Below are 23065 nucleotides of genomic sequence, written 5' to 3' on the forward strand. Positions count from 1 at the left end.
CTTCCCCTACATATCATCCCCACCAGTTTCATATCTCATTTAATAATATCTCGACCTATGCTAGCGAAGCGCACGCCCTTGTTGCTTCTCTGGAGATTAATTTTTTTTCTTTCAGTCGGCAACAATCAACTAATTGATTTTTTGTCTTTCCAGATGAAGCATCGCCATGTATGGACCGGGATATGTCGCTGACATCGTCACAAGACCTACCTGAAGTACTGATGTGTCAACGATGTCAAGAACAGTTCACTGACGTTGAAGAATATCTCACGCACAAAGCCGAATGTGAGAAAAAAGCTATCAAGCACGACGATCCGGCCCACTCTGATCCCGAAGACATGGTGGTTTCCGAAGAAGACGAGGAAGATGACGACGCAGGCGGCAAACGTTTGGAACGTATGCGACGTCATCGACAGGATGCCGCCAATAACAACAGTGTCGAAGAAAATTCCCCAGATGACACTAGCCCAAGGCTGACTTTCCCGATTCCAATTCCGTCGGCACCGGGTCATGTGACGTTGGAAGCCCTTCAAAACACTAAAGTGGCAGTTGCGCAATTTGCAGCAACGGCAATGGCCAACAACACGGACAATGAAGCGGCTCTCCAAGAACTAGCAGTGTTGCAATCAACATTGTTTACTCTACAACACCAACAAGTGTTGCAGTTGCAACTCATCAATCAGCTACAACAACAGTTGCAGATTGACAGATCTAAAGCTGCAAGTCCTGTCTCACCCCCACCTTCCGAAAATGGGGAAAATGCTCCTGCTGAAGCTTCACCACCTCCACAAAATTTACCCGTTTCAAGGGAACCAACCCCAACACCTGTAATACAGCCCCCACAACCCATTGTACAAGAACCATCCGAGAACCAAACGACTGAAATGAATGTTCCTTGCTCTCTACCTCTGCAGTCGCAGCACTGTTCCATATCATCATCACTAGCCTCAACTATAATCACTCATAATAATGAACCACCTTCATTAGACGAACCAAATACGTTAGAAATGTTGCAGAAGAGAGCTCAAGAGGTTTTAGATAATGCCAGTCAAGGTTTATTGGCTACAAATCTGGCCGACGAACTGGCTTTTAGGAGAAATAAAGGGTCTTTATCACCTTATGATTCCAAAGGGCGAAATGAGCCGTTCTTCAAACATCGTTGTCGGTACTGCGGGAAAGTTTTCGGATCTGATTCAGCCCTACAAATACATATCCGTTCTCACACGGGAGAACGCCCTTACAAGTGCAATGTTTGTGGTAGTCGGTTTACCACGAAAGGTAACCTGAAAGTACATTTTCAAAGACATAGTGCAAAATTTCCTCATATCAAAATGAATCCGAATCCGGTGCCGGAACACCTCGACAAGTATCATCCACCGCTTTTAGCTCAATTAGGACAACAACCCTCGCTGTCACCGGGTGGTCCCCCACCTCATATGGGTTTTCCAGGAGGTCACCCCTTCCCACCCACTTCTTTGCCACTGTACCGACCACATGGACCACCACCTGATTTACTAAATAATCGGTTACAACCTTCACCACACAGGCCTCAAGACCCACCACAAAGGCTCTTCCCACCTCACCCCCTTTTCATGAAACGAGAAGAACAAGAGGCTCCTGAGAATCTCACAAAACCTGCAAGAACGCCCACTCCCGTACAAGACTCTCATTGTAAATCCGAAATTTCCGACGAAAAACGCGAATATGACGATAGACAAACTAACGTTCCTCAGATAACACCAAAACAAGAACCTAACGACGAAGGAGAACACGAACCTGAACGGTACCCTTCTCCTGCTCCCTATGACGAATGCAGCATCGATAGCAAATACAGCAATGAGGATACGTTGGGAACGCGAAGCCCGGGAGGAGACCATTCGGAAAATATGCAGGATGAGCCTGAAAATCTCTCGAATAAAAGCAATTCCATAACAGTTCCTTTGAGCATTTCCACGGGTCAGAGATTGCCAGCGAATTTTTCTTTCGGACAAGTGAATTCGCCGCCAAGTAGTACATCGTCGGGAAGCTTAGGCCAATTTCCAGCAACGCCAGTGATCGATCCAGCCAAAGACCCCGCTATCTATTCGAATTTATTGCCACGGCCAGGAAGCAACGACAATTCATGGGAGAGTTTGATAGAAGTGACAAAAACGTCGGAAACCAGCAAACTCCAACAGCTTGTTGACAATATCGAACATAAACTTTCCGATCCGAATCAGTGTGTGATATGTCATCGAGTGTTATCGTGCAAAAGCGCCTTGCAGATGCATTATCGAACTCACACCGGCGAACGACCGTTTAAATGTAAGATTTGTGGACGGGCTTTTACCACCAAGGGTAATCTCAAGACTCACATGGGGGTGCACAGGGCCAAACCCCCAATGCGTGTGCTACACCAGTGTCCAGTGTGTCACAAGAAATTCACAAATGCGCTTGTTTTGCAACAACATATCCGCCTTCATACGGGTGAACCTACTGATCTCACTCCCGAACAAATTCAAGCAGCTGAAGTGAAAGATTTCCCGTCACCGGGAGGATTCCCTTCGATTCATAATTCCATTAATCCATTCCTAGGGCAAGGATTTGCCGTTCCGGGGCTGTCGCCCTTAGGTCACACCCTTTCGATGAATCACAAATATGAAAAAATCGATAAAGAGGAACACGAATCGATGGATGACGATGATGATGACGACGATGACATGAGCAACTCTGAAAATCAAAATCCGAGGTTTACTTCGTCACCAGATATGCAAGGAGCGCCGACTAATATGGCCTCCCAGTTGTCAATGAGTGGTTTAAGTTGCTCTGCTGAAGATTTATGTTCTACTAGAACTGCAGCTTCGGCATCGCCGGTGCAAAATGGAGATAAATCGCCTTGTCAATCTGGGATCACAAGTCCAGGGAGTTCGGAAATCCGATCTTCCCCAAATCGTGTTACAACAACACCCGTCCAGGTGAATAACACAAATCATAAGTTTTCAAAGTGATAGTTCTTTTTTCTTTAGGTTCCACGTCCACCTTCGTCTCAACATGCCGGCAGTCCGACTCCTTCCGAGTGCAATTCTTTGGGTGCTTTAGATTTAACCCCTAGAACCAATCAGCCTTTGATAACAAGTCCGGGTCCTAGTCCCGGCCCTCCACCGGCTTTGTTCTCAACATTTGGATTAATACCACCAGGTCAAGGTTCCTCGCCTTTGATGTCATCAGCACTTTCATCGTTGACGTCGTCTGTTTTGACATCTACAGCATTCAGTCCGTTACGTTTAGCTGTTGGACCAACAGGTAATTTGTTACTTTTATTTTTATCATTTTGGTTGAACGAACTTTGAGGAAATGTTTTGGATTTAGGCCGTGGGAACACCACCTGCAACTTGTGTTTCAAGACGTTTGCTTGCAATTCTGCCTTGGAAATTCATTATAGGAGCCATACGAAAGAACGTCCTTTTAAATGTAGTATCTGCGATAGAGGCTTCTCGACTAAGGTACGTCAAAAAAGCTGTCTTTAAATGCATGTGATTGAATTGAGAAATAAAAGCGAGTTATTTTTGTGGACACAATAGAGTTGGCGACATCTCGAATTAACTGTTGGCTCTAAGCCAGCTATAAGTTATGTCGAATGTCTAAGTGGTCTATTTTTGATTAAGAATCTCACTTTTATATTCGGTCTCCATTTTAAAATGATAAACATCGAAATGGTAGACATGTGGGATACATACATAATACAACTTCATCCTATAAACGTTGAAGAAATCAGAAGAAGAGTCTCTCTTGACCTCGCATAACATTCGATATAATTCCGGAAAAGCGATCGCTTGTTTATTTAAACTGCTATTTCAGGATGGATGTGTATGCAGAGAGAGGCGTATCCAGGATGAAGCGGAGCCTTGGAAGGCAAGCAAAAGGAAACCGGCTTCTCGCAAGTCAATACCATCGGTACTTCCGCTACCGATGAGCCCTGGATACGCCTCAAACTGGATGCATATCGCGGTAAGGCCGCAACAATCTCACTCAGGCTTTTCAACGAAGTGTCTCTTTTTCCAGGGTAATATGAAGCAACACATGTTAACACATAAAATAAGGGACATGCCTCAACACATGTTTGAGAATAAACCGCCAATAAGCGGAGATGAAAACTCACAACAATCCCAACAAAATTTACCTCAAAGAGAAATACAACCCAACGAAAACGAACAACCCAACCCACCGTCACAACCTTCCATATGCGAACAAAATAAAGAGCAACCGGTTAAAAGGGAACCAACCGAGACAGAACTACCTTTGCCCAAACGTCCACCCAGTAAGTATGGATTTTGGCGTATCCACCTCATTTCAAACAAAATCAAATAAAGTTTACTCGGTTTTACATTATCATTTAAAGAGGACCAATTTTTTTTAAGATTAAAGGAAGGACAAAGTTAACTCAAAGCTTATAAACAAAGAGTGTTTTTTATTTTTCTCTTTTTAGTGAATTTTTTTTATCTAATTTAAAATCTAAAACCTCTGGTTCTGAATACATTTGACACTTAAAATTTTTATATAATGGCACATAGACAAACTTCTAGGTATACAGTGTCCTAGAGAGTTGAAAAAGTCCATTAGTAACCTATAAATGCTAAAATTTAAAAAAAAAATTATATAGGACATTTATATACTAATCTAGTTCATCGCTTAAATTATTTTCAACCATACAGCGTGTCTCAAAAATACGTTACAATACAGATTTGTGTTTTTTTAAATGAAACACCATATGTTTTTTAGCGTTTTTTGGATGTAGGTTTTTTTTTTGGCAATGTTTTTAAACTTTCATTGGTCGATTTTGCTTAGTTTTAAAATTAAGACGGTTTTTTGACGAAAACATGCACATTTAAAAATTTATTACACAAAAACTAAGACATCTAGAAATATATTTTTACTAAAAAAAATGAAGGCGTTTGTTAAAAGTTTAATAACTTAAAAAATTTTAATGGAACGCCCTATTTATTGTTTTTGCATTTAAAAGATTTTTAAATTGTTTTTCTAAAATTATTTACTTTTAGGTGTTTATAATCAATAACTAAAAAGATATTTAACGTTAAACATTAAAAAAAAATAATTACTATTGTTTCAGTATCCAAAAAGTGCACAGTTGCGCAAGAGATGGAAGGAATATCACTTAATAATCACATTTGTGTAAAACTGAATCCATTATTCTTTATTTTTACAATAAAATAATTCGAATTTCAGTATTTATAACGACTTTTGCAATCTCTGGACAAATCAACTGATAAGTGATCCATGGTGGAATTACCATGGTTGCCATAGTATTAACAATGCCCAGATATTGATAGGTACTGTTGCTAAATTAATATTGAATGTTAAATATCTTTTCATTTATCAATTCTAGACATTAAAAGTTAATTTTTTTAGATAGACAATTTATCAATCTATTAGATGCAAGAATAAAAAATAGGGTGTTCCATTTAAATGTTTTAAGTTATTTAACCTTTAACAAACTTCTTAATTTATTTATCTTTACAAGTGGAAAACACTAAAAAATTGCTACAGCTTTAAATTCTATTCTAGCTGTCTCAGTTTTTGTGTAATAAATTTTTTAAAAGTGCATGTTTTTGTCAAAAAACGTCTTATTTCTAAAATTAAGCGAAATCGACTAATAAAAGTTTAGTGTAAAAACATTGTTTTAAAAGGCTATATCAAAAATTCAAAGAAACATAAAAACAAAACATTTTTGGGACATGCTCTATGGTTGAAAATAATTTTAGGGGATGTACTAGATTGGTATCTATCAATGTCCTATTCAATTTTTTTAACCTTAGCATTTAAAGGTCACTAATGGACTTTTTCAACTCGCTGGGACACCCTGTATAATGCCAGTTTTTGTTCAAGTAAATATTTGTTCTTTAGTTACAAAAATAACTCTCCAGTTATAGAATTCTTAAAATTGTATCTTCGAAAAAAGTTTTTTATTAGGGTATTTAAAAAATATTCATTTTTGCTCAGAAGAAGGAAATAAATTGCTTCCCTTTAGTCTTAATCGTTTTGTGTCTATGCAAAATGTAATAATTTTTAATAATCGATACATTTTGTGTAAATAATAAGAGTGACCATATAAGCGATACGATTAACCTTGTTGTCATCGCTTGCACTAACTAGCTGGTTGTGGGCTCATGTGTGTTGTGTGTGTGTTTGCAGGCTTACAGGCAAGTAAGCACTTGTGCCACGTATGCAATAAGAACTTCTCGTCCAGCTCGGCCTTGCAGATACACATGCGTACGCACACGGGCGATAAGCCGTTCAGATGCACCGTGTGTCAGAAGGCCTTCACCACCAAGGGGAACCTAAAGGTAAGACCTGCTTGCGCTTCACTAACGCCACTAATTTGGGTTTGGAGCCGTATGCACATGTTACACATTTCAATCTAGTCCATTCCGGTAGTGGGAAACCTATCTAAACCTAGCCATAGAAATAGAATAAATGATAGTGTGCATATACAGGCTGTATTATGAAAAACGCCCCAAGTCAAAACTCCATTATTTTTAAAGTTATGACAATACTTCTTAGAACAAAGTTGAACATTTTTTGTCATCTATCGTTTAGAATAGATGCTAAATTAATACTGTTTTCTGTTTCACCGGAAATGACAACAACTGTATTTTTCTAATGGAACATCCTGTATATTTTACCACTTTTGGATTCTTTGTTTAATTGTCTTTTAACAAGTTTTAGTACCATGTGAGATATGAGTCAATTAAAAATTTATTAAAGTAGGCAGTGGAAAACAATAATATTAAGTAATGTTGACAAATATTATTACTTTGCATTTTCTCTTATTATTTTTATACTTTTTGGTGATAATGTGTTAACAGACATGATTCAATATTATTTTGAAAGCAATAAAAATAGTTGAAGACCACAACGCCTTACACTGGGCGATTTCCAATAAGAGAAGTTCCAATTTGTCGATCTGAGGAAAATTTGAGGATGTTTGGGGTTTTTAGAAAACCCAAGTTAGAACAGTTGCGTGCGATAAGCCAACGTTACTTGCATTTTCTTCAATTCCTATCTAATTCTGTATCTCTCTGAAATTAGAGATGTTTTAATTTGGGTTTTCTAAAAGCCCAAAACATCCTCAAATTTTCTTTAAGTCGTTTAAATTTTCAACGATTTGCAGGGCTGTACCCAAGGGGGGGGGTTTAGGGGGTTTAAACCCCCCCCCCCCCCCGAAATGCTGAGCACTTTGTTATAAGTGTTAAAAATTTAGTTTTTTTGTTATTTCAATGAGTTGATTTTAAATTTTTGTGAATTAATTTTTCATGTGTTAATTATAGTGTTTCATTTTTATTGTTAGGTACAAATTTAAATAGTTAATAGAATATTAAATTTTAAGATAAAAGTGTTTTGAAAAATGCTATGAAAAGGAGCTACACCCCCTAAAAAAGGTACGTTTTTTAAAGGGTTTTTCCTAATATTTCAGAATAGATAAAATTACAAAATTTGGTACCTTTATATGTACACCCAAACAAATGCCAAATAACAAAATTTTTAATCAGGGGCGACCTAAACGGTAAAACAAATTTAATTTTTAATTTTTATGCTGTTTATGGTCTGTAACATAAATTTTTAAACCGATTTTTACAAAAAATCCGTAAATTGTATCGGAAAAACTATGAAATTTTGTTGCTGAAAGTGGCAAGAAACCACAGGCAAAGTAGTTAGAGTAAATTTTTACCCTAATCCCATCTAGTTTAGGAAGCACCTAATTAAAAAAATTACATTTTATTTTTGTACTTGTTTAGGTGTATAAAAGTTATCATCTGTAGCAAATTTTGAAATTTTTTCTAAAATGATTTCGGAAATATTGAAAAATAAACTATTAAAAAACGCACCCCTTGCGTAGCACTTTTCGATATATGTTCATAAAAAAAATTTGTTTTAAAAATGAATATTCATCTCCTGTTTAAATTTGGAACAATAAAAAGTATTAAAAATTTATTTTATTTTTTGTTACTTTTGTGAGTTAATTTGAATTTTTTTATGTTTAATTAGGATCTCTTATTTTAATTAAAAATAAAAACGTGTACTTAGAGATTTTTGATTTTTAATCCGCCTTCTTTCATTTCATTTTCATGGGCCAACATATGGCATATGGTACTAAAACTTGTTAAAAGACAATTAAACAAAGAATCCAAAAGTGGTAAAATATACAGGGTGTTCCATTAAAAAAAATTGAGTTGATGTGATTTCCGGTGAAACAGAAAACAGCATTAATTTAGCATCTATCCTAAACGATAGATGACAAAAAATGTTCAACTTTGTTCTAAGAAGTATTGTCATAACTTTAAAAATAATAGAGTTATGGCTTGGGGCGTTTTTCATAATACAGCCTGTATCTCGATCTAGCTTTTGCCTATTGTCTAAGGGGGCTCTTATTTGGGTTGACTTTCTGCAGGTACATATGGGAACACATATGTGGAGCAACGGAGCGTCGCGACGCGGCCGTCGCATGTCTCTCGATCTGCCCCCCATTCCCATGACACCCAAGGATTCCGAATTTCTGCAACGGAGGCCCGACCTTTTTTATCCGTACCTACCGGCCCCATTCCTTAACGGCATGCAGCAGAAGGTGAGATAGTTGTCTTGAAGAAAGTTTTCTAATTATTGAGTTTCAGTTGAACGAAATGTCAGTTGTACAAAATAACCAAAACGGGATGGCGGGCAAGTACAGCGGTCTTCTAGGCTTCGGCTACCCTCCACCGGAGGCGCTGCGATCGCAGGGTGGTTCCCCCGACCGACCCGAGAGGCCTCCCAGTCGCGATCCGGAGTCCCGGAGTCTGTGGGACCTTCATTTCGAGCGGAAATCAGCCCCGGAAGCCCCACGAGAGGAGCTGCTGCCGGCGAACAGAGAGGGTTTGGCGGCCTGAAATTTTGGTGTTCCTATTTCAACTAGTCTAAGAGCGGATCGGGGCAATGCATACTGTGATACATCAGCCGTAAAAGCTGCAAGGACAGCGACTAATACTGCTGTGTTTTCTTAGAGTTATTTTCATTAGAGCCTGTATTATAGCTAAGTGTATATGACTATAACTCGTATATCGTTTGCTGTGTTATATTACGTGTCGAGGACACTGGCGACGCCAGTACTAGCTTTACAACACCCTGTACATAAATAGTACATAAATGCATTTGAGAATCATTGTACCGTATGTTAGATGTTGTCCATGAGTTTGTTAACCCTGCTTAGCAGGTCACGTGGCATTCTATGTATATATCACTCTGTGCGATGAGACTGTTTCATATTATTGATGTATGCTTTTCTTCCCTCCTCAAATACAACTCCTGAATCACTCATTACATTCGACTCTTCCTCTTTCTTGAGACAGATTATTACATGCTCATCTACTCCACATCAAGTGACATCAACACGTATCTCAATCGATAGATATTGTTTGTAAACATATGAGATTTATAAAATAATACAGTGTAAATGTAAGTAATTTGAAATGTTTTTATTTCAGGATGAATGTACAAATATTTTTAACTGGTGCGCTATTTAACTATGTCTGTATTTATAAACTCGTACAAACCAGTTAAACTCTGTTTAATTATAAAATATAAATATTTATCACATATAAATTGGGTGGTTTTATTTTCCTTGAGCTACTAATAAAAAGAAAATTTACAATAGGTATCTGTAAATTTTACCGTAGATCGTTTTCAGTTTTGAAAGTCATACTCTGTCCGAGGTAATTAAGCAAATGAGTAAAAAAAGGACTTTTAAAACAAGTTGTACACAACATTTTTTTACATAGTGATAACCCTAAGACCAAAAAGATATCAATTTGATAAAACAAATCGTAATGTATCGCGAGCTCTTTGTAACGAACTTTATAGAAATATAACTGTAGAAATCGTTTAAAAAAATACAGAGTAGTTATAAATGATTTTCATCTAGCCAGCTTTGGAATTTTTTTGCATGTAACTTTATTTGTGCCGCTCTACTTTTTTGAAAGCTCTAGTTCTGTCATTAGTGTCACTTATTAATTAATAATAAATTGTTGTTAATTAAATTTTTATTGTTTCAACTAATTTCCAATATTAATTGATAATAATGTATACTTTGGAAGAAAACAAGTTTATAATTGAAGTCTATTTTCGAAGTAGACGCTTAGTAAACGGCGATTTTTTTATTTTGAGTTACAACAAGTAGGTACCCCTATTTTCGTAAAGCGGCATTTTTTATTTTACATGGAAAATTCACAGCTGGCTAGATGAAAATCATTTATAACCACTCTGTATAACTTTCAATACGATTAATCGTGATGAAAATTCAACTTTCATAATCACTATGCAAAAAAATTAATATTATGTGCTCCTACAAACTAATGAGTTAAGACTGTTTTTGATATAAAGCGAAATATTCAATAATTGCAATTATTTGTTTTTTTTTGTAAATAAATTTCTATTTCTTTTTGAAAAGAAATTAATGGTTTTTTTAAAGATCGGTCATAACGTGCCACCTCATGGCCGGTGGAAGAATGTTTTGAAAACAGATAAAGTTTATAATTTTTTTAACATAAACTGTAACATTTTCAATAAATATTTTTGTACATTTATGAAATGCATGAATATACGAGTATCCTTGTAAAACAATAAATAAAAAACTGTTTTTATTTAAGAAAAAAATTATTAGTATAGTAATCTCAAAAGTTTAAACAATTAATTAAAATAAAAAATATTTTGGCATTGCGTCTTTACAACCTTTAAACATTTATTAATTTATTTCCAAAAAACCTCTTAGTTTATTCAAAAAAAATCTTTAATTTAAGTCAAAGATTTTTTTTAAATATTAAAATTTCCAAAAAAAAATCTGCATAGCAACAATTCTTGTAACAAGCTCGTTGTCTAAAAAAAATTCTGATAGGTTTCCATTTAAAAAAAATTGTTACTATATTTATCTCGTAAGTATATATATTTTTTTGAATAGCATTTTTGTAGCCATTGCACACCTATAAATTTATTTGCAAAAAAAATTGATAGTTTCGCCAGAATAAAATGGTTTCCAGACTCTTGGACGACCTGTCTAATATTCTAATATTACAAACTTTTTGTAATACTTTTTTTCACCGCAATAACTTCGAAAAGCACAAACACCGAAAGTACAAAGAACTATTTTGCGTCGTACTAATATTTTTTTTAATTTTTAAAATAAATTTGTCAGGAGGAATCGTAAAAGTTATTGATAATAAAATTCACGCATGTCTAAGCTTTCAGTTATGAAAGGCTAATTAAATTAAAGGCTTTATGCAATCTGTTCCATTTAGTTTCATGAAAGGTCAGCACGTAAGAACCACAATGAGTTCAACAAAAATGGTAAAAATTCTTGTTTTGTTTCTTACATTCCAACAGTGTGCGGTATGTTGAAAAAATACATTCGTTTGCTTGCGGATTAGAAACATTAATTCTGTTTTAGTGCCATTTATTGAAAGTAACTGATCGAGTCTATTTCGATATAGAATCTGATGGTAAATATCTTGGTAGAATTGTGATTGGACTCTTTGGAGAGATTGTACCAAACACTGTTTTAAACTTTAAGCAGATTGCAACAAACGGAATCGGTGGCAAAACATACGAAGGTACAAAGTTTCACACCGTTATTGAAAGATTTATGATTCAAGGTTTCTTATTATTAATGTTATGAATAAATGTTTTATCATGTTTTATTTAGGTGGTGATGTGATTTACAATAATGGTTCGGGTTCGATTAGCATTTACGGAAAGTTTTTTAAAGATGAAAATTTCACAGTGAAACACAATGGGCCAGGCATTGTTAGTATGGCAAATGGTGGTAAGCACAACGAAAAATTACTATTTTTTATTAAAACAAGTTTTATTATGTTGTTATTTTTTGAGGACCCAACACTAACGGATGTCAATTTTTCATAACAACAATGTTTGCTCCTTGGTTGGATGGAATACATGTTGCATTTGGAAAGGTAAAACTAATCACGTTTCATTTTAGTCAAAAAATTAACATTTTCTTGTGGTCTAGGTGCTGACTGGTCAGGACGTTGTTCACAAAATAGAACATTTGAAAACTGATTCTAATAATCATCCTTTACTTGATGTGACTATAATTCGATCAGGACTACTTAAAACTAAGCCTTTTTATGAATCGGATGAACCATATGAGTAGGTTTCGAAAATGTCTTGGTTTACAAACAAAATATTTTTTTAGATTAACATTTTGGGCATGGATTAAAGCTGGATGGTTCCCATTATCTTTTTCATTCGCAATCATTGGATTTTTTCATTGGTTTATGATTCAATTGAAGTAAATTGTACATAAGATTATGTAAACATTTTTGTTTTATTTTTTTTTATAAATAATATCTGGTTTTTCAATAAATCTGATTAATTAAATAATAGTTTGGAATAATATGAAATTGATTTTTTTTACCACTTGCAACACTAAAATTCTAGTTACACAAAACACAATCACAAAAGTGTATAACTGGTTGCATATAAAGTTTGTCTAAGACTTACCTGAATCACTCTGTAAGTATTGTTGATTGCAGCCCATCTAATGTCAAACTGACGTTTAAGTCTTAGGTTATGTTTTGAAATAATTTGTGAAAAATATGTTAATGTTAATCTTCTAGAAATGAACGAGGAAATTGACGAATCGGAGTTTTACCACCAAGATTTTACAACCGCCTCCGAATGGGAAATTTTTATTGCACGCATTGAAGAGATCATAAATCAATGGAAAACGGAAGAATTAAAAGATTTAGATAATGAATTTGGCGAAATTTGGAGCATCAAAAGCAAAAACCTCTGCTTCGTTGACGTTGACTTCAAGTTGACTTTTCTTAGAAAACAATCCAGTTTGTCAAAGGAAGAAGACAATGAGGAAGTCAAGAAGAAAAACCCTTTTGACACATTGTACGATTTTGAACTATACAATTCAATGAACACAGTTGAACACTCCTGTCTAAGTAAATGGTACGGCATTGATGAATACATAGTTTTAAGTCCTTCGGGCAATTTTGGAATAAATTCAGAAAGTCGGATTAAAGTCTTGCTAAGCTCCGTGTATGTTGCATCAGCTAACTTAAAGTGTGAAATCCCGATTTTTGTGCAAATTAGAGAAAAATGGCAAAATTGCTATTTAGGCGTTTACGAATCGGATTCAATAAGAACCAATCTAGAGATGGTGCATTTGAAAACAAGTCCGCGATCGTATCAGTATTTGTCAGGATTGTTGGAGATGTTCAAATCGAAAATCCTCTCACCCATGACGATGACCACCATCATGGTCTCCTTACAATCAAGCTACGTTTTAACAGATTTTGGTAATTTTGTGTGGAAGCAAGATTACATAAACTTCGACAGTGACCACTTTGATGGCACAGAAGTATACAATGTCCCATTTGGGGTAACAGTCGACCCAATAGAGTCACTAATCCTCAAGACATCATGGTCTCACTTAAACCATCGTGCTGTTAGAGACAGCGAAAGTTACAGTGATTTTGACCCAATGTTGGCCTCAAAGTGGACGTTGTTAATCACAACAGCTGAACAACCTCTTTGCTTACTTGGAGAATGTTTGACGGAATTTTTACATTTATTAAACAACTCGTCTTCAACGTATGATGTCTTGGGCGAGTTTGCGACATCAGCCACAGGAGCAGCTGATGTGAATAACCCTTTGGATTTATTAACAGAGCCTAAGGTACCAACAATATCAAGTTTACTCACAAGAGCGGCCAGAAATTCCTTGACGAAGAACAGAAGGGGCGTTGCACCTTTGTCTGAAGAGGTTTTAGTGCCTATACTGTACTTTTTATTTCCTGATGCGGAAGAAGACTCTCCTCATGTCTATAAAGAAATGTTCAACACCAATCCCACCAATCCACCGCAAACGGTGAGATGTTTTTTTCACATCTAACACATTTTTTTCTTGAAAAGTCCAATAATTCACCAGTTATGGGGCGCGTTTTACATAATTTATTAATTAAAAAATGTTTTAGATAGGTTTTTTTTATACAGGGTGAGTCAGAACTCGCGCCCCAGAGAAATGTTTAAAAAATTCTGTCAAAAAACTTTTGACATTTGCCAAAAATTATTTAATTTCAAGTTCATTTCGATTTGATTTTGATCAACAAAGCGATTTAAAAGTAGGTGATACTCATGACTTTGATTTAAAAAATGTTCCAGATGCAATAAGTTCGAAAGTAAAATTTGTCTTACTAGATAAAATTCAAAATTTAGAAAAAAAGTTACAGGAAGCAAATGTGAGATTTTAAGTGTTGAATAAGCTGTACGAAAATAAACTTGAAAAAAACAAAATGCAGGAAAAAATTGACATTTACAGTAAAGGTCAACATTGTGAAGTGAAGATTGAGTCAGATGCAAAGGACTTAGAACCAAGGGCTATGTTTTTATTTGAGCAAATTTATAATTATTCCCTAAAAAAACTCAAGATGGTATAAAGTTACAGTACGTTATTTTATTGCGTGGAGGTACACTTCTCCAAAAGCTTATGAATTTGCAAGAAGAAGTTTTTAAAAGCTCGATCCAAAACAACTTTAAACAGATATATGAGAAATTCTTAAAGCAAAAAAATAATAGAGAACTAATTAATAGAGAATAAAATTAGTCCTTGTGTTTTTATTCAAAGTATTAAAAAATAATAAAGAGTTATTGTAATTTTCTTGTAAATTTGCATAGATTAAAAATAGCTATCTAACTCAAATGTAAATATTTTTTTTAATGAATAAAATTATATTTGCTTATAAAATGTTATAATTTTTGATGTTTTTGGTCTAGTTCTTAGAAAAAATTACAATCAACAAAAAATTATTATACAACCCATGAAAGAAAAGTAAATTTTTGTATACAAAAATTTATCAAGGTTTCAAACCAAAGTATACAGATTCCATTGGAGCGCGGACTTGTCGCTCCCCCAACGGCCATTTTTTTGACATTGCGTAGATTTTTTATTATCAATCAACGCAGACGACGCTTTTTTATAATAATGTGCATCAAGTAGGTTGTAGAAGTCTAAACGAATCTTTAATTTAAAGGCCGATTTACACAAAAAGTGTCATTAATGTTATTCAGAACAAATTTAATCACATATAATCAATAATGACAAAAATCGTTATGTTTGCCATCCTATGTTAATTACGTTGTTAATTTTAATTATTTTTTGCTACATTTATTTGAAAAAAATATTTTTAGGGAAGATTGAAGTTAGGATTGTTTAAATTTAGCATGGTTGCCACCTTAAAATGATACCTTTCAACGACTACTTAATATATCATATTATCATGATACTGATGATCTTGTATGTGTTTTTTTATAATTATTTAGTAAAGCGACAAAAATTTTGCCAATAAAAACTTGCCTCCTTGTTTCCTCTTTTAATAGCCTGTAGCAAAAAAATTTGAAAGTTATTTTTTCAACAGGAATAAATAGAGTCAAAGCGCAAAATTTAAATTCTCATAACTTCGAAATTTTTATAGATATCATTTTTTAAACATTTTTTTCGTGTTCCTGATGTCTTACCTCACATGGCTTTTTTGCTTCTGGGACGCGAGTTCTGGGCACCTGTATATTTTTTGCTTGTTTATGTATAAATTCGTTACCTCATTGTCTCAAAAAAGTATGTGATTTTTTTCTTTGAATAAAAATACGTTTTATTACTTTTTATCTTATGGATGTTCTTACACTGTATGTTAAAATATCTGTTTCGTCAGTTGCGTCAGCAGAAAAGCGAATCAGTGATGTTTTACTGTAATTTTTTGTAATATTATTTTGTAAAGTATTCATCCATCCCTGTGACAGTTGAATTTCGTAACATTGTATCGTAAATTTTTAGTAGAAAGTCAAAATTAAATGTGTATTTTACATATTCTAGGACATCTAATTAAAGAAGTATATGTTCTTGTACGCAACAAAATCTCAGAAAGAAAAAATATACAAAATAATGCTTGAAAGACAATTTCCGACAAAATTAGGTGACATTCAAAATTATTGACACCTGATGATTTTAAGCTTAGATAGACAGTTTTTGCCCACATTTTTTAAGGCAATTCCTCGAGTATTTCGTTTCAATTTCAGGAAGAAAACCTTAACCTTGATTATGAATGTCGGGGGTTTAAAACATGCAGTTCCGACTCTTTGATCTGGCGATTATCAATCGTTTTGGGTCACGCACTCCAGTCCCTTGGTGGCATTCGAGCCTTTTCACACTTGTGGTTCGAATTCGTCCAAGAAATGAGGTACAGATGGGAGAAAAGCATTCCAATTCCTGGGTAAGTCATTTAGAAAATTGATTTATTTTTGCAAAGTTATATACAAAATAAAGTCATACTTCCGTCAATATAAATAGAGAAATATCGTTTAAATATAAAAATACTTTAATATTATTTATTCCTAAACAGTATTAATAACTATTTAATCTAATTGTTAACTGATCCTACTATCAGTCGTGCTGTTTACAATTGTTTTGAATCAAATAACAGCCTTTTTGAATCATTGTTAGCGAACACATAACCATTGAGCAACTAAATCAGAGCGGCACAAGACCGTTTCTGGTGGTGGGGTTCCTCGCCATGTAAATGTCCATATCGTGGTCAGTCCAGTTATCGGAATTGTCGCAATAATTATTTAAAGTGTGAGTCGATCCAGCTGTGCTGTAACGGCTACTTGGTCTGTTGTAATCCCGGGATCGGGATCTGGGTCTGGAGCGTCGGGAGGACGCCACGGAATGGGTGGGTCCATGGTGACTAGGTCCACGAGTCGATAATCTATCCGATTGCATGGTTAAAGACTGTCTTGATTGGCGCAAATCTGCAGTAAAAAAAGTAAACACAACTTAAAATTTATTTTATGATCTTTCCATTCACTATGCTTTAAAATAAAGAAAAAATACCCATATTCCTTAAAAAGTTTGCTTTTGTGGTAGTTATGATAATAAACCCTATTTCTTGAGTTATCATATTAAAAAAAAAATGGGACTACAGGGTGGATACACAAAATATCCGTGTAATCTCTGTTTGTGGGATAGTAAGGCAGATGCTCAACACTATATTCAATAATCATGGCCACTATGAACTGAATTTTGTATTGTGAAACTAAACGTTAAATGTGAACCTATTCCTGAACCTGAAAATGTATTAATGCTGCCTTTACACATCAAGTTAGGCCTTATGAAACAATGCGTAAAAAAACTAGATGAAAGATCTGAAGCTTTTATATTTTTAAAAAACTTTTTTCCAAAGTTGTCAGAAGCAAAGGTTAAAGCTGGAATTTTTGTTGATCCACAAATAAAAAAAACTTTTTGCCAGTGAAGAATTTCCAAAACTACAAAACAAAAAAGTTGGAACAGTTTTAAAGCAGTAGTTTTTGGATTTTTCGGGAATAACAAAGTTATTCGAGAGCTAGTTGACAACATGTTAAAAGATTTTAAAACTATGGGCTGCAGAATGTCTCTAAAAGTACATATAAATTTGAAAACAACATGGGGGCGTATTCAGAAGAACAAGAAGAACATTTTTATCAAGACATCATGGACTTCGAACACCGTTATCAGGGCCAAAATGAGAGGGGACTACATTTAAAGTTTAGTGAGACAAAGTACTTATAAACATGAAAGAAAAAGATGTATATAGGGTTCACTTATGAACTTTTTTCTATTTTGTATTTTTTTGTAATTTGATATGATATTAAAAGCTGATAAAAATTTATACATAAGTATACCGGGTGCGGCATCCGTTACTCCCAGAAAGAAAATCCCCACTTCTAATTAAATAAAATTGTTGAATTTTTTCACACTTACGTGGGCATTAGTAAGGTACATTCTCTATTTTTTTGGTAATTTTTCATTTACAAACAAAGCCAAAAAAAAAGTAATTTTCTCCAAAAAAGTTTAATTCTAATTTTTATACTGACCTACACAGATTCACTTCCTACAATTGTTTACAAAATCAGAAAAAAAAAACATCGATTAGATTTTGAATTAAACGCAATTTTCCATCTTAACTTTGAAAATAATTTTTCTTTATGACCTGCTACTTGTGCCGTCGTAAATTTAGGTGACAATGGGGAACTGCAATTGGGGTAAGACTCTTTAAAGCGGTCGGCTACCAGTAAATGATTCTTTTGTTGGCCAATTATGCCATTTTCTCATAAATGACGGGTCTGGTTTGGGTTTAAATAAAAAAAGCGATTTTTTGGCTAACCAAGTCAAAATTTGAAATTGTGATATCAAAGTTTGATGCGCTAACAGGTACAGATTCATTTAGTGTAAAAACTTTATAGGTAAATTAACAGAAAGTAAAAAAAAAAATAGAAAAATTCTCAAATTATACTCTATCAATAATTAGTTAAGTATATGAAATATCGCCAGTTTTAATTAATTAGAAGTCGCGATTTATCAATGAGCGTAACCGATGCCGCACCCGGTATTTGTTTCGATTTTTTTACAAATTAACATTTAAACTATGAATTTTGTAAAATGTTGATCTACCGTTCTCCTGGATTCAAAAGCAAACTTTTTCAGGCCAGATTGTTACAAACTTAAACAGGTGATTGTATATTCAATTTTAAGACAAAAGTTTCCTATGAACATGTATCAAAAAATGTTACGTAAGTGGCTACACCCCCTGAAAGAGATGCACTTTTAAAGGGGTTTTCCCACTATTGCAGAATAGATAAAATTACAAGAGTTGGTACAGCTGATTACTTTTATACACCTGAACGAATTTAAAGATCAGTTGTCAAAATTTTTAATCACGGGTCTCTTAAACGGTGAAACAAATTTAATTTTTAATTTTTATCCTCTGTATGGTATGTAAGAATAAATTGTAAACTGATTTTACTCAAAAAACGGTAAGTTTTGTCGAAAAAACGCAAGAGAGCAAAATTTAGAATTTTGTGGCGGAAAGTGGCAAAAACCAACTTTTCACCCTAAACCCCCCAGTTTAGGGCTCCCTTGAGTAAAAATTTCGACATTTTATCTTTGAATTCATTTGGGTGTATAAAGGTTATCAGTTGTACCAAATTTTGTAATTTTATCTACGATGGTTTCTGAAATATTGGAAAAATTCCATTATAAGCTGCACCCCTTTCAGAGGATGTGGCTGCCTTATATAAATTTTTTTATATTTGTTTATAGGAAACTTTTATCTTAAAATTGAATATTCTATCACCTGGTTAAATTTGTAACAATAAAAATGGAACTAACTTATCGATAAATCTGTCAAAATTTCATAATCTATTATCAAAGTCAAAATTTTTGATTTATTTACCTTGACGCGAAGTTATTAAGTTACTGGGAAATGCGTTCAAGTAGCGTCCGGAATGATTCGAGAAACTGTTCTGGGATTGTCCGTCTGCTATTGAGCGCGATTTGGTGCCTTTTGTACTGAAATGTGAACGCATGTCGTCTGCCATTAAAGTGGAAGGCTGGTCCAAGGAGTACATTCGATTGTGTCTTTGGACGCTGTGAGTGCTATAGCCTGAAACTTGGTCCCAGTCCTGGGATTATGAAACGTAGAAAAAGTGTTTTGATTCTGGTAGACTTACTTTGTTATTGTTGAACGCACTAAGTGTAGCCAACGACGATAGTGGTCCTCCTGGACTAGCAGCAGGTCCTAAACCAGTGCAACAGTTAACTGGTAACCCACTTATGGGCAATCCATTTTTCATCCCGATTTTTTGTTGGTGTAATTCGTGCATTTTTCGCGTTCTTCTTCGGGAAGCTGCCACGAATATGACCACAGCAACTACAATAGTGCCACAAATTGCTGCACTTGCAGCTATTGTGATTTTATCCATGTTGGAAGAAGCGGTTGAAACTGTTCTCACTTCACGACATTGTGAATATGGAACGGTTTCGGGTGTGACGTTAATCTCTTCCAAAGAGACCACGCAGACTATGATACATTCCTGGAAGTGGAAAAAATTATTTTTGTTACAATTGAGACCAATGGCAAACCTGCGATGGCACATTTTTAATCTTGAATTCTCTCTCACTGGCCTCTAGAGGAGGTCCTTGTTTGAAACTTTTATCTCCAAATAGTCGATACACAACTCTGAAACCCAAAATATTGGCAGTTTCTGATCCCCATTGGATTATCACTGAGTTATCTTGCCGGAATGCGTTTTTGACTATAACATCATTCGAGTCGTCAATTTTCGTTTTCGTAGGATAATTCATAATGAGGGGAGGTCTCTGTGTGTTTTTCCACGGTGGCGATGTTGTCCTAACTTTCGATTTCGTCGTGGCCGAAGACGTTGTTTTTGTTGTTGTTGTCGATATGGTGCTAGTCGTGATGGTTGTTTTCCTCGTTGTTGGTTCTTTTGTTGTCGTTTTCGGTGGTTGTTCAGAGTCCGCAATTGAAACATCGTCCAAATCGGCACTGACAACCGTAGCAATTCCCACTCCTTCCTCTTTTTTACAAGACAATTCTTCGGGTTGAATGCTATAGAAACCGCGGTCTCTGAACCGTGGAGGACTGCCACAAAATTGAGGGTTACGTTCACGACTAGTTACTTGTAAATCGCCGTTTCTTATCCAATCGATGACCCAAGCTAGTCGACAATCGCAGTGTAAAAATCGCCCACCTAAACTGAGACCTCGAAGAGTATTGTTTAAGTGAGACAAAGCCGAAAATGGGATGGTGGCTAACGGATTTCCGTCCAGAGCTAACAGTGTGATCGAAGGATTGCCTTGAAAGGCTTTATCTGGCAATTCGGTTAGTAAATTGAATCCGATATCCAAGACTCGCAATTCAGACAAAACACTTAAAGCTTCAGTCGGAAAATCAGGGAGTAAATTGTTGAGTAAACTCAGCGAACTGAGGGTTTTTTCTACACCTTGAAACGCATTTTTGTCCAATTTCTGTATTAAATTTCTCTCAAGATTAAGCGCGGTGAGTGAGTCCAAACCTTCGAATGATTTTAGTCCTGTCATTCCTGGAAGTTCCCTCAAACTATTTTGAGATAAATCCAGAAACGCTAAAGTTCTTAGATTTTTCACAGCTTCGGGGATATCTTTCTGACGCGTTCCTTTTAAATTTAAATTTTTTAGGGAGCCTTCGAGCCCCTTTAACGCTTCCAACGATAACGTAACATTATTATCTGATAATTTCAAAGTAGCTAATTTTTTTAAAGTCTCGAAAGCACCATCAGGAACCACACTAATCCTATTATGAGACAAATCCAAAAGTGATAAAGTCCTCAAGGGCCTCAAACTTTCAACTGGCACTTCGGTTAAGTCATTATCTTGCAGATTCAAGTTCTTCAAGTGTTGTTCCAGTCCTTTGAAAGTACCACCCCCCACACTGTTTATTTTACACCCCGATAATTGTAAATTGTGCACTCGAAGGTTCACGAAAATATTGTCATTTAAAGCACCAATCGTGGAGTTATTCACGTAGAGTAAATCAAGTGGAGTCGATGTGGCGTATTTTTGTAAAGCTGTAAGAAGTTTTGGCCAGTCCACCATGTCACATTGCACTGAAAGTTCGTGTCCTAAATTGTAGGAACACAGACATGAGGATTGCAGGTCGATGGATTCTCGTTGCCAAGGGCATTGAGCTGAAGCTAGGGTGATTAGAGCCACAAAAGTGGCGACGATTTTTACTTCTTGCATGATCTGGAAATTAAAGTGTGATTAATTTATTTGTTGAAGCACATTGAGAATTTTAACGGAAGAATTATACGGCAGTGCGTGACTTAACTACTACGAAGAATTCTTTCCTTATTTGCGCATTAGAAGCAATTATTTTTATATTAAAACAGCGCGTGTTGTTAGAACCGCTAGCAATCTTGTTTAGTGCATCCGTTTTAAAAAACCTCAGCGGTTTAAAAGCAGTCCGGTGTTTGTTCCAGTCTGTCCAGTTTATCACATTTCTAAACATAAATCCACTCAATTTAATCGAAATGAAGCGATGAGAAAAATTAGAAAAAATAACGGATTTTACAAAATTACAAATTTAGAAAAATCGTTGTTTTAATGAGTCCTAATTTGTCGGTAGTTCCCATAATCGAGACTACATTACAATAATTACGTAATTATTAAATAATGAAACATCATAATGAAATAATTAGCCGTCACAACATAAACCGTTTTTGTAAAAATAAAGATTTATCAAATCTTTATTCATTAAAAACATAGCGCTATTGATTTCATTTATTTTATTTTTTTTGCTTTTACGTTACTTTTATACCAGGTGAGGAACAAAACGTTTTTTGCTTAAACTATTTATTTTTTTGAGAAATTATCAATGAATTATAAGGTAATATAAAAATGTGATGTTTTATCAAGAATAAAATTTTTCAATTTTTTTTTGAGGTCTACAAAATTTTATTTTTTTTTAAATGGCAACCCACTATAAAACCATTTTTCTCATGAAAGTTATGATATATTACAACTATCTATTTTACATTTAATTTTTTCAAATAAAAAGTTTACATAAATTACAGTTTTTACAAAAAAATCGCAGACAGAATTTCGTTCTCAAAATACGATCGCACTTTTTATACTCCCTTCCTTCACATTTAAGTGTCCGGTTTTGCGAAAATATTTCTCCAGAAATAAATGTCCGAAAAAAAAATAACACTCAGAACATGATTATGTGAAAAATATTTTTTTATTAACACTCTCACGGTGTTTTGTGATTAATTAAGATACCAGGAACATTAAAAAAATGTTTTAAAAACTCTCTGTCAAAAATTTTGACCATGTAAAATTATTTTTCCGACAGAAATAAAGAGTCAAAGTGCAAATTTTAAACTTTCATAACTTCGAATAAGATAAAATTTTTAAACATTTTTTTTAATGTTCCTGGTATCTTATATTACTTGTCTTTTRTTTGGTCTATTTAAAAAACATATCACCGCCAAATATGACGCCAAATTTAAATAAACATCCGTTATAATAATTTTATAATAATAAACAAAATTTACATAGCCTTCGCAAAATAAAGTTAACTTTAGAAAAATGAACAAACAGGACACTTATTTTTGGACAGAGGGAGAATTATTATTATTATTA

General features: G+C 34.6%; 4 protein-coding genes across 8 annotated transcripts in view; 3 read left to right on the top strand and 1 right to left on the bottom strand.

Annotated features, from left to right (window-relative positions):
- The window catches only part of LOC123013161 (homeotic protein spalt-major-like), a 64351-nt gene extending 54736 nt beyond the window's left edge, over positions 1-9615 (top strand). Inside the window, exons 2-9 of one of the 3 annotated variants that reach the window (XM_044411537.1) lie at positions 154-2954; positions 3006-3282; positions 3349-3482; positions 3838-3987; positions 4042-4297; positions 6190-6341; positions 8447-8620; positions 8667-9615. In XM_044411537.1, coding sequence (XP_044267472.1) covers positions 154-2954; positions 3006-3282; positions 3349-3482; positions 3838-3987; positions 4042-4297; positions 6190-6341; positions 8447-8620; positions 8667-8918 — 4196 coding nt within the window. In that variant the 3' untranslated portion in view covers positions 8919-9615. The remainder of the gene's footprint in view (positions 1-153; positions 2955-3005; positions 3283-3348; positions 3483-3837; positions 3988-4041; positions 4298-6189; positions 6342-8446; positions 8621-8666) is intronic. The other 2 variants (XM_044411538.1, XM_044411539.1) reach the window with 2 other exon arrangements.
- A 1661-nt stretch (positions 9616-11276) lies between these two features.
- Positions 11277-12435, top strand: LOC123013075 (peptidyl-prolyl cis-trans isomerase-like). Of its 2 annotated transcripts, none has more exons than XM_044411401.1 (6): positions 11277-11409; positions 11468-11672; positions 11723-11842; positions 11908-11990; positions 12047-12186; positions 12233-12435. In XM_044411401.1, exons 1-6 carry the CDS (start codon positions 11299-11301, stop codon positions 12330-12332), a joined length of 759 nt encoding a protein of 252 aa, XP_044267336.1. In that variant the 5' UTR covers positions 11277-11298; the 3' UTR covers positions 12333-12435. The 2 variants fall into 2 exon arrangements, with proteins under 2 accessions (XP_044267336.1, XP_044267337.1); XM_044411402.1 differs by having other exon boundaries at positions 11468-11630.
- A 144-nt stretch (positions 12436-12579) lies between these two features.
- The window catches only part of LOC123012806 (rab3 GTPase-activating protein catalytic subunit), a 24946-nt gene continuing 14460 nt past the window's right edge, over positions 12580-23065 (top strand). The window contains exons 1-3 of the mRNA XM_044410955.1: positions 12580-12606; positions 12657-13921; positions 16123-16316. Coding sequence (XP_044266890.1) covers positions 12659-13921; positions 16123-16316 — 1457 coding nt within the window. The 5' untranslated portion in view covers positions 12580-12606; positions 12657-12658. The remainder of the gene's footprint in view (positions 12607-12656; positions 13922-16122; positions 16317-23065) is intronic.
- LOC123012807 (leucine-rich repeat transmembrane protein FLRT1) overlaps positions 16318-23065 on the bottom strand; it is a 17529-nt gene continuing 10781 nt past the window's right edge. For both annotated transcript variants that reach the window (XM_044410956.1, XM_044410957.1), the window contains 4 exons: positions 20003-21664; positions 19591-19953; positions 19314-19542; positions 16318-16854 (listed from right to left, as the gene is read on the bottom strand). In XM_044410956.1, coding sequence (XP_044266891.1) covers positions 16574-16854; positions 19314-19542; positions 19591-19953; positions 20003-21661 — 2532 coding nt within the window. In that variant the 5' untranslated portion in view covers positions 21662-21664 and the 3' untranslated portion in view covers positions 16318-16573. The remainder of the gene's footprint in view (positions 16855-19313; positions 19543-19590; positions 19954-20002; positions 21665-23065) is intronic.

The sequence above is a fragment of the Tribolium madens genome, unplaced genomic scaffold (genome assembly GCF_015345945.1).
Source record: "Tribolium madens isolate multiple individuals breed KSU strain unplaced genomic scaffold, Tmad_KSU_1.1 Scaffold_96;HRSCAF=242;Tcas5.2_LG5, whole genome shotgun sequence".
Classification (NCBI taxonomy): Eukaryota; Metazoa; Arthropoda; class Insecta; order Coleoptera; family Tenebrionidae; genus Tribolium; species Tribolium madens.